Source organism: Sesamum indicum, linkage group LG8 (genome assembly GCF_026168435.1).
Source record: "Sesamum indicum cultivar Baizhima isolate 11 linkage group LG8, ASM2616843v1, whole genome shotgun sequence".
Lineage (NCBI taxonomy): Eukaryota > Viridiplantae > Streptophyta > Magnoliopsida > Lamiales > Pedaliaceae > Sesamum > Sesamum indicum.
This window is the reverse complement of record NC_142664.1, coordinates 17426197-17437780: the sequence shown is the minus strand read 5'-3', so window position 1 is coordinate 17437780 and position 11584 is coordinate 17426197. Positions and strand designations below refer to the sequence as shown.

General features: G+C 32.8%; 3 protein-coding genes across 3 annotated transcripts; all 3 read right to left on the bottom strand.

Moving 5' to 3' along the window:
• Positions 1 to 5216: 5216 nt before the first annotated feature.
• On the bottom strand, positions 5217 to 5988 carry LOC105167881 (glutaredoxin-C9). Its single transcript, XM_011087731.3, has one exon. It carries the CDS (start codon positions 5917 to 5919, stop codon positions 5485 to 5487), a length of 435 nt encoding a protein of 144 aa, XP_011086033.1. The 5' UTR covers positions 5920 to 5988; the 3' UTR covers positions 5217 to 5484.
• Positions 5989 to 7826: 1838 nt separating this feature from the next.
• LOC105167880 (spastin, putative (Protein of unknown function, DUF599)) lies at positions 7827 to 8974 on the bottom strand. Its single transcript, XM_011087730.3, has 2 exons — positions 8640 to 8974; positions 7827 to 8504 (listed from the first exon to the last, which is right to left on the bottom strand). Exons 1-2 carry the CDS (start codon positions 8805 to 8807, stop codon positions 7974 to 7976), a joined length of 699 nt encoding a protein of 232 aa, XP_011086032.1. The 5' UTR covers positions 8808 to 8974; the 3' UTR covers positions 7827 to 7973.
• A 143-nt stretch (positions 8975 to 9117) lies between these two features.
• LOC148787258 (uncharacterized) lies at positions 9118 to 11486 on the bottom strand. Its single transcript, XM_088883290.1, has one exon. The coding sequence runs from the start codon at positions 10552 to 10554 to the stop codon at positions 9403 to 9405; it is 1152 nt and encodes a 383-aa protein (XP_088739416.1). The 5' UTR covers positions 10555 to 11486; the 3' UTR covers positions 9118 to 9402.
• Between the last annotated feature and the right edge of the window lie 98 nt (positions 11487 to 11584).

Genomic DNA, 11584 nt, shown 5'->3' with positions numbered 1-11584 from the left:
ATTTTAAAATCATCACTAAATATATATTTAATAATAATAATTTATTTTACCATTATATATTCATTAGCGACGAGAATTATATGTAAAATTATTTCTATAGTAACAACTTAGTGACAATTATTATTTATTACCACTAAATCAGCATTGTACAAGTGTCACAAATTATATTTAGGACAACGTTGTGCACATCTAGTTGTCCTTTTACGTGCTAATACAATTTTTACAGAATAACAATAATTATTAAAATCATAAAATTTATTATTGTGACAATAAATATTCTTGCCACTGAATATATATAACTAGTAATAATATTAAAATTATTATTTGAATATTTTGTTACTATTTTTTTTAATTTCTTGTAGTGATATATATATATATATATATCTTTTTTTATGAGTATGATTTTCCTTTTAATTTTACTTTTTATGTGGAGGTACTCTTTTGGTTGTTGTATTAAGATCTCCCGACTATGTAATTGCTGTGAATTTTTGGACAAATTTTGGATTTGTTTGGTTAATTCAAATTCTTTAAGATTCGTCATTATGCATTCTAAATTTTAATATATATGGACTCATATTGACCATTAAATTATTTTAATATTTATAATTTACGTGAAATCGTATAATTATAAGAAATTTATAAATAATTGCCATGGTGCAACAAGTATAACTTTTGCAACCTTAACCTTTCTTACAACCTTTACTTATATTTACTTTTACAACTTACTTGACTTAAATATCGAATACTTATATAATTAGGGTCTTCTCCGTGCACTTTGAAGGTGGTTTATTTTTTACAATTACAACTAAAAAAATTTAACCGTATTTTGATCATTGAGGATTAATTGCATCCGCCAATATTCATTTTAATTAATATACCTTAACTCTATTTTTTCAGTACATCAATTTTATATACACACATCACACTTAAAATTTAAAATTATTTGTATATTTATGATGTATATATAAAATAAAAATCAAATATTAATCCAAAATAAAAATTTTAAATTACTATTTTATATAGCATGAATAATTCTAATGTAAAAAAAAAAAAGGATGCAATTTTGAATGGTAACAGTTTCAGTCTAGGTATATTCAATATTTGCAATAAAATATTATAATTTATTAAAAAAAAAATAACAATTTTAGTTGAAAGAACACTAATTTGGCTGAAATTTAGCACATGACATTTAAAAAGTGGGGTTCTTTTTTTTTAAAACCAAAATCGATATTTTTCATCAATTACAATTCATTATTTGCCCACTATACCAACCAGTATTTTTACGGACTAAAATTGTAATTTTTTTCAAAAAAAATTTGGAGATGTATTAGGGGGAGTTATATATTGAAGTGAATTGGGGATGTTAGTGTGGAATTACGTATGAAAAGGGGCGCATTAAATTCCACTATCAATATTTTGCACTACTACTACTACAACATTTGATTCATGTCATATTGTGGTGTCACATATGTATATGTATAGTGGATAATTTCTATAGCAACATATGTTGCATTTAACACGTTAAAACATGTTGTCTCCGCTGATTATTCATTTGATCACTCTTTGATTTTCATCCACCAAATCAAATCACCTACTTGTGTTGTTCATCGTCTCATGATCATTTTTATTCTTTTTTTTAAGAAAAAAATAAATAACTTCATTGAAATGGTAAAAGTTGGTCTACATAATTTGAAGCCAACACTAAGGATGGCAAATAGGGTTATTGGGTTCGGGTTTGAATTCGGAAGGAGTTTTAATTTTATGAATTCAGTCTACGGGTCTCTAAATTTATCTATTTAATGTTTTTAACTGTTTTTAATAAAAATAAATAAATTATATATATTTTTTACAATACTAACTTATTATTCATTAAGTAATAATAATATTTATTATTTTTAAATTAATAAAAGAAAAAAATATAATTTTGCGAGTTAGAGCTGTGAAGACCGAATTTTGCGGTGGTATAAAACAAAGTTTCAAGAGTCCGAAATTTTTGAATTAAATTTACGTAGGAGGGATATTAAATTTGTGAGAGTTGGAGCTGAGTGGGTTGCTGTGCTATGTGGTGGTGCATTGCTCGCACCCATTATATCAGGTACTTGGGGTTGGGGGTGCAAACAGTGATAGTGAACAATAAGGACATGTTCCTACCACATTAAAATTGGCAGCAAATGAACTGATGGCTTGTCTTCCCACACATATCATTCTTTCATATCATAATCAAGAGTATCCAAAGTCTGTAGGCTTCCCACAATTCTATACTAGTGTTTTTTTTTTTTTTTTTTATAAAAAAAATAAGAATAATTCTTAGGTAAATTAAAACGAGCTTCTATAAAATTTGACATAATTACAGATATTCTCTCATTATTTAAAAAAATTATCAATACTGATCTGATTTTAATGGTCGTCTAACAATCAATTCAGTTTGTTAGTCTCCGTTAGGTTTTTATTATTGTTTTTTTGGTGAACTGACCAAAATTTTCTTGTAAACTATAAATTATAAGTTTATTTATTTATTTTCTATTTATTTTCAAAATGCTCCATCCACCTTGTTCAAATTTCAAAAAAAAAAAAATACAACAAGGGTAAATTTGACAGCTTGAAATTCTATACAAGAATTACATAATTTTATCAAATATCATGGGGTATTTCTTATTTTTCAACAACAATGGGAATTCTCTCCTAAAGTGACGACTTTTCAAGAGGAAATGGTAAGGTTCATACAAATAAAAACAGACAATACTTTGTGCAATGAGGTATCGATTGCATTGCATGCTGTATTATTTGGTACCTTGTGAAAATGAGGCCATGTGTGTGTCCTAACCCCTTTTGTTTGGGAATTGATAATGTAAACATGTGTTCCACATTAGTTACAGACAACACCGTATGTGGGAACGGGCTTATATCCCCATCCCAAGACATCGATTACAGATGAAAAAATTGAATGGTTTATAAACTCTAAGACCTGATCTTCCTACAAAATAAATTTTTAAGATAAAATCGTGAAGCGCACACATAAAATTAAATCAAACCTTAAATAATAAGATATATTGATCCGATTGCACACCCAACGTGGTCAAGATATCAAGCATAAATATTGTATCATGAATAAGGCGTAGCCATCTATCATACCAAATTTATTATTAAGAAAATTGAAATCTGGAAGGGGTTTGACGAAATCTAAATCACTGCTTCAACTATATAATATTTGTTTTTCCTCAAATAGTCAATATAATGGAAGTCACTTATGGCAGTTGAAAAATGAATAATTTCTCAGAAATTCACACAACGCACCACTCCATGCCTTATGCCTACCTACACATACACTCACCCTACCTTCTGAATGTTGGAACTTTACGGGGGTGTTTGGGTGAGTTTATAAACTTTTTAAAATATCTTATAACATGTTCCGAAATTTGTAAGATGCTGCAAAGTGTTTAGCAGTTTTTTAAGAAACGACCTTTTAAGGATTAACAAATTTCTTTAAATTAATTACAAATTCGTGAATGGTAATATTTTATAAATCTTATTTATATAAATAACAAATTCTTTAAATAATTCTAAATTCTTCGAATTAAGCCATTTGAAATTTTTTTTTTAAATTTAAATTTATCCCTTTAATAAAAGAAATTCAAGAAATTGAAATTGTGGCAGCCCACAATGGGTGGCCTCGCGAAGAAGTTGCTAAATATAATAATAATCCATGTGATCCTCGCAAGCTCCATCCTCTCATTTGACATTTTTTATGCCCTTCAATGTACTAAGCAACAAACCACCTAAATCCCACATGTTCCTTTTCCCAATATTCCATCAACATATATACATACATACATACTACCAAAATAATTAAACCCAAAAAAAAAAAATAGTGATTGAAAAAATTATATCATAATTTAAATTTTATTACTAATATTATATGTGTTTAGTCACAAAAAATAAATTTTATAGTTTTAATTGGGAATCAGTAACACAAGTTAATAATAACTTAGTGATAATAAATAATATTATTACTATATTTATATTGTGATTATAAATGTGCCGATCGATCATTATTTATAGAAACAACTTTATGGACAATATTCAACTATATATAAATAACTGTATTTAGCACAAATTAGATTTTTGTAATTGAATATATATTTTATGTGATAATTATAAATTTATTATTTAATATTTTATCACAAATATTATTTTTTTTAGGCCCAAGTCAAAGTAAATTCTTGGTCGAATATGATTTAATATTTTTGGACTACTAACTACAAAATAATCAGTATAATTTCCTTCCTCTTATCTATTTTGTTTACCCTTCTCATGCTCCAATTTTTAGTCTTTTGTTGTCATAAAACTCATACATATTATTGCTCGTAAACTGAGTTAGTTAATTAATAATACAAACATAAAATAAAAAATAAAAAATAAAAGAAGAAAGGATAAGCGAGTATCCTACAGCGACATGGGAAATGGATATTGTTAAGAATATTATTCAATATTAATTTATATATGATTGTATAAGATAATTAAATTTTAATTGAATTAATTGGCTGAGTACTAATTTATTATTGACTATCATCGTGGGAGATCTAATTTTCCTATATATATATATTTGGTGTGGAAGCATCAAATATTTTAAATTCCATTACGTTCATGGTATAATATATATTAAGGTGACGTGACCGATCACATCATTTGATATTTTGAAAATGGACACGTATAAGAAAAATTTGAAATTTAATGCCAGTAGGTACAGACTAAATGAATTTTTCTATTTTAACCTATACTATTTATTAAGGCTCAATCACATAGTAACTAATTATAGCTGTCAAAATACCTTTCAATATAATTTATTTCATTAACCAAATTATTATGATCCCATCCAATTAATTTATTTCATTAATTATTTCCTACTTGTGCGTATTTAAAACCATTACATTTTATTACATTAATTATTTATATTATTTTTTAAAATTAATTAAATAAATATAACTTAAATTATGCTGATTCACCCAACGTACTTCGTTCATGTGTTTGTCTCATTATACATGAGTTATCGCCTACTTCGTTGAACGTGTTTTTATTCGTTGTTTGTTTCATTGTGTATGAATTGGATCCTATTTATCGCATTTTATGTGAGTTGTTATAATTTATTTATAATTATATTAATAAAATTATGTATCAGATTATTTATTAATTTCAGTATATTGTTTGAATCGATAGAATACTTTAAAAAAATAAAATAAAATAAAGATCAAAAGCGACAACTATCTGAACAGCAGCATTTACAAAATGATGCCAAACATTTTGGCATGATCCATAAGATTTCTTCAACCATTTCTTCTGCCTTGCGCATCTTCAATCAGACTTTTCCATCTCCCAGAATACACAAAAGCTAAAGAAAGAAAATTAAGGAGAAAAACATAAATTAAAAAACAAAATTTTAATTTCCGCCCAAAAGTCTTCTTGATGATTGGGAAGACAATGACTCAGTCAAAGCCATAGAGCTCTGGCTTCTCTTAGCCTAGGCACCAAATCACCGGAGATATGAGCGCCCATGATGTCTTCCAATCCTCCGAACAGTTCTCCGCCGACAAACACCGCCGGAAGTTGCGGCACCGCCGAGTTGCCTGCAGCGCCTTTGCTGATAATCTCGGACAACTCGTTCTTTACATCAGCTTCATTCTGGTCATCGACGTCGAAGATCCAAGGGTTGACGCCGTGTCCATGCAGCAGGAGCTTGACCACGTGGCACATGCAGCAGCCCCGCCGCGCGAACACAACCACAGCATTTTCCGCCACCAGTTTTCTCACGCTTTTGGCGTCGCCGATCGTCTCACCCTCACCAGAGTTGATGTTTCCCGGTGGTGGAGCGGCGGATCCGCCGGCGGTGGGGAGCCAATCTCTGTATGGAATCGCTTTTTGCATGGTGAGTGAGTTCGGGAGAGGGGGGGAGAGAGAGAGAGAGAGGAGGGGAGTGAGTTGTTTGTTGAGGATAGATATATAGTAATTTTGGAGATGGTGGGGAAATTACCAAAAAATAAAAAAAAAATAATAATAAAGGAGATGGTGGGGGGGGGGCAAGTCTAACGTCAACGCCTGTGATGTAATATTGGACGTCACGGTTGCTGGTGGGGACGTGTGGCTACGTCATCTTTGAGAGAAAGAGGCAGAAACGCTGGTTTGATGACGGCTTAATAATTTGGTCATTAGTCGCATCCAGTGATGTAAAATTCTTGGATTGATAAGTGCGATTTTAATGTATTCAGAGAGTGATGTTGTACCACATTCACTTAAATTTACTCTCTTATACATGTTAGATTTACCACTCTTTTTTTTTTTTTTTTATTTTGTCCCAAAAAAATTAATTATTTTCATTTCATGTATTATTTAAAAAAATCAAGATATCAAAATTCAATTTTCTCGCTCTCCACATGTCAAAAACACAAAAGCTTGCGCATTTTTTGTTCTTTTATTATTAAAATTAGAATAATTTCATTACTATATTTGGATAAAAAAGTATAAATTATATTGAATATAAAAAAAGAAAAAGAAATTCAACAAAAATATAGATAGAGAGGAGAAGATGAAATTATAATAATTAAAAAGAAAAATAAAAAGGGTAAGTTGAAATCAAGAAATTAGGGTGGTGGGGCAGCCATAGGCATATCACCCTAAATTATGGGAAATATTGGAATGCGGTAAGGGGAAACCCACTCGAAAATCTCTAGTTTACACACACACACACACACGTGTCTGGGTCCACTGCGCCCTGCTTGTCCACACACTGACGTCATCCCTTTCCATCCCTCAGTCAAAAGCTTCCACACTAATATATCATTTTTAATTAAACCAAGGGGATACACAATGCACGTTTTCATGTGGAACAAACCATTCAGACCAACACTCCACACTCCTCATCCATCATCTTAATTATTCAATATTTATTCATAAATACAAAATATTTTATTTTTATTTGCTTTTAACCATATTAAATTCATTCATTAATGGTTTTACATCAATCACATAGCAACTAGTATTAAGGGATTAATTACGTTGGTTTTTTCTCTAAAATTTAGTGTAATTATATATAAATTTTTATAGCTTGAAAAACTACATCTACTACTCTTGATATTTATTTATGTCTAACAAATATATTTCTATATTATCCAAAATTATTAGAATTTATTGATATTAGTAAAAAAATTGAATAAAAAGCTATATTTACTTATGATTGAATTATTATTGACTTATTGCGAGTCAAACAAACTTTTTCTAACTAAACTACCCTTATACATATTCACATGATAATGCATGTAAGAAGGTATACCATCACTTTTATAAGGGTATTTTGATCAAAAAAAAATTATTCAACCTATAGCAAATAGGTAATAAGTCAATTAAAGATAATTATATATAAAAAAAATCAATTGAAGATGAATATAAAATTTTATTAATTTTTTTAATATCAATAAATTTGAAGAATTTTTGACTAACAAATGAATTTAATTATTAGAAATTATCAAATATTAGGAGTATTAAATATAGTTTTTCAAATAACAGAATATTTACATGCTAGTACACCGAATCTCAAATGAGGAAATTATGATTATCCTCTATTATTAAATAGCATGGAGTGCAAAAGTATTATGGGCCTCGAGGTCCAAATGTGTGAGGTCAATTATTGGGCTTGTAGCAGGCCTGCTTAATTGCCAGCCTGTTATCTGATCAAAATTTGATCCCAAACCTTAAGTGGATCCAATCTGTCTCAAGGAATTCGCTTTGTTTGGAAGTTTTATAATTTGGTGACCCTTCGTCCATACTCATCAGCAAGGTATTTCAATGAAAGATTAAGATTAATCACAACAATTAATCAAACAATTTAGATAATCACCCAGTGTTGATGTTTTTTGATAAAGAATTCTTATTTCCCATCTTTGAAGTAAATTTAGAATGTTAATATGAACACTCAACCGGCGACTTCAAATTATCTCCCTTAATTTCTTTAGCTTTTCCTTCCTGAGGGATTGAGTCTTCTTCAGCGAAGTGGTGTCGCTGTCCAAATAATGGAGGAGCACCACCATCGTCACCGACGTCGCAAACATCGGTATCGGACCGAAAAACCACAGCAGCAACGTTATAGCAAAGTACAGTGCTCTCAGCCCGACGGACCAGAAGTCGCCGCCGCGAATGACTGCCAATTCCACGTACTCCGTGGAGATGTCGCTGTCGGGGGTGCTGATTAGATAATTGGCGTGGATGAAGCACCTGGAGGACTGGACGAAGCACGAAAATGCGAGGAGGAAGCAGATGAGGAGGGTTATGTACTTGATGGACATGGTTGCGGGGCGAGTGTCACCGTAGATCAACTCGCTCTGGAAAATGTTGGAATTGTTGGCGATCCACGCTCCGATCAGCGCGCTTAGAGTTAGGGACACCGAGGCTAAGAATGTCGCCGCCGAGATGTTCGCCGATATTACATCCAGGGCGGTTTTCACGTCCCGATTTTCTGACTGCCAAAGTTTCCGACACGAAACAATTCAGGTGATTTTCCCACAACTGTTCTAACTATTTTGTGTGTGTTTTTTGTTAAGATTTTTCAATACTAGAAACAGGGGAAATAGGTAGGAGGAGGATAGATTTCTGACCTGCATAAGTTTTTCGACCCAAGTTTTCTTGTCGTTGTTCTCGAAGCCGATCACGGTGGTGTGAGGAAGCTTAAGGCATCTGTAGAGGAGGATGAGATGATAAGCGAACATGATGATAAGACCACATGGAACCAAGATAAGGTCTAGGTATTCCTTTCGGAACATCATCCTCTCTGTCTGTCTGTGGGCTTCAATCAAAAAAATGAAGAATTCTTGGTTTTTAATCGTGAGTTGTTGATACTATTGAATCTTGCTTAGAAGGAATTAAGTGGAATTAATTGAAGTTGATTTGACTTTTGCTTGAGTGTGCTGCAACGACAAGCAATGATGAAATTGCTGTAAAACGTTGTTGAGTGGCTGTAGGCGTAAGTTAGATGAGAATGATATTGTCTGTCCATGAAACAATGTCAAAAGATGGATGAATGGATGATGACAGAGAATTACAATACTAAAAACACTTCTTGAATAATAATGATGCTATAAGCCAACTCCAACAATTTATTTCTTTCATACACTTTGTGTTCGAATTTTTTTGATAAAGATCCGATTACTGAATGACATTGTGTTATTTACAATCCCAAACTAGTCATTTACTTCAAACACCCCTAGTTAAAAAGGTGAAAGAAGGCATAAATGGGAACCTGAATGGACACAATAGCTTCAATAGCTGCAACTCTACCTAGAACCCTGACGAAACAACCATAAACGTGGACAGAAATCTGGTGTTCCAATGCGCATATAGAACAACCACCTACGTACAAAGCTATTCACACTTAAAGCGCACGTTGCACCCTTTGGAATTGGCTCGCCTCAGCGGACCTCTATTACCCGTCCAATGATCATTGGGTGTTGGAGAGTCCGACTCAGATGAAGACAATTTGTAATTTGAGAAACCTGTCGATGGGCACTTCAAGATTCCTTTCAATGGCATTTTGGTTGTACGGGGAACCGCCTTGGCAGAGTTTTCATCGGACGAAGTGCCCTCCGTGCCAAAACTATAACTTGAATCGCCCTCATTAACTCCTGGTATACCAAATTTTTCACCAGATGAAACCTCTTCAAGCTCAGAATCAGAAAAATAATCATCTCCAAAATCACCCCCGTGAGTTTTGGCATTGAGGAGGGAGTCTCCAAAAGGACTCGCTGCAACCAAGTCATCGCCAAACATATCCTCCATTTCTCCAATATGAACATGAACGCTGTCTTCTTCCTCCTCAACTTGAATCGTCTCATCTTTCTTCTTACCTTTTGGCTGTTTGAACCATCCTTCAGCCAGAAGATGGAGAGAATTCAAATTCTTCAGAAATGTGCTCTTCTTGTGAGAAACATCCAACTTCTTCTCATTGGTACGCAATAATCCCATGGCAATGACACTGGTTATGAAAAGCTGGCAAATTGCGCACTTGATCTGCTCATGCCTCTCAAAAGACGAGGCCTCGGTTAAGCCAATCATTTTCTTGATTCCAAGAACTTTACGTGCCAATTCAGCCAGCTCCCATGTTTTACATTTGGGTTCCTTGAGAACTTTGGCAGCCAGGTAACCAATGTCGACTTTATATTTTGTCAGCCCCAATTGTTCGAATGGGAACAAATCCTTCTTTTCTGGGATCCCGAAGCCAACAAAATGAATTCTCTTGTCTGAAAGGAACTTGTGGATTGTGGCAGGCATTGGTTCCCCAGCAACAAACCTCAGAATCACACAACCAACACCAAAGCACAACAGCACCAGCAGAATGGATGGATCACGAGGGTGACGCATAACGTCTAGGCCAACAATGGGAGGACGGTCCCAAACCCTTCCTTGGGGAAACAGAAAATCCAAACGGCACAAATATTCAAAATCTCTTGTTTTGAATGTGATTGCTTCAAGCTTAACCTCAAACCGGTTGGTCCTTAGGTACACATTCCCTGCCATTTCTTTTTACAGAATTTGGCGTCAATTGAAGGAATGAATATATTTTTGAAGGGCGTCCAATCAAGGTTGACAGGGGAACAATATGAAAGAAAAGAAATAGGAAAGTTGAACAAATATAAAACAAAAGGCTAAACTATATGAAGACAAAGATAAAAGGAAATCTAAAACAGTTGCTATCTCAAACTTCTCTCAGGAAGCACACAAGATTCATGACTACGGCTTAGGACAAGGGCAAATCATACTGACATATTATTCAACACAAAAGAGGAAGCAGGAGGAAAATTAGGGGAGTAAATGGTTATACAAAATTGAAGCCTATTTCTTAGGTAACAAGTTTCTAGAATATGTGCAGCCACCATTAGTTTGTTCTAGATATGCGACATCCACAAACCTTACTCACGGTAGTAGTTAGCTGCATCACTCATATTAGTGGTTCTTCACAACTCATCCACGTCGAAAAATTACAGGTAGAAAATGAAGTCAACACAAGTCACCAGGCTCCTAAACAATGTCCATTGACATTGCATGACACATTTGGATATGAAAGCAAACTAAATTGAAACGTCGACACAGTTAGATAGCATTTGACCTTATCCAGATTCGTGATTCAATGTGAATGTTCAACTGCAAAATTGAGGAGTCGATAAACTAATGGAACTAACCTCAGATGGAATTCTTCAAATCCAATACCATGCTAACACCAAGTACATCAGAACAGGGGTCAAACTCAAACCAAACCCCATAAAATGCTGATGTACATGACAAAATAAATTTTTCACCAACCAAAGGTGCCTGGTGAATGATCACTTTAGTTACCTGAAATTCACAAAAGTATGTACCACAAGTTTTGACTTGAGCTATTCAAAACAAGAAAGAAAATCAATAAAATCAAATTATTGAATGTAACATCACCAGTAACAAGTGCATCAATTTAGGCAAAAATTAGTCATTGGTAATATCAAGAAACAGAATGAAAAATGATTGAAAAATATATTCCGGTAAAATCAAAGTAATCAAACTATAATAAAGT

Coding starts and splice junctions, on each gene's coding strand:
- LOC148787258 (XM_088883290.1), bottom strand. CDS start 10,554: ATGGCAGGGAATGTGTACCTAAGGACCAACCGGTTTGAGGTTAAGCTT.
- LOC105167881 (XM_011087731.3), bottom strand. CDS start 5,919: ATGCAAAAAGCGATTCCATACAGAGATTGGCTCCCCACCGCCGGCGGA.
- LOC105167880 (XM_011087730.3), bottom strand. CDS start 8,807: ATGATGTTCCGAAAGGAATACCTAGACCTTATCTTGGTTCCATGTGGT. Junction 8,505..8,639: donor GGGTCGAAAAACTTATGCAG/GTCAGAAATCTA, acceptor AAACTTTGGCAG/TCAGAAAATCGGGACGTGAA.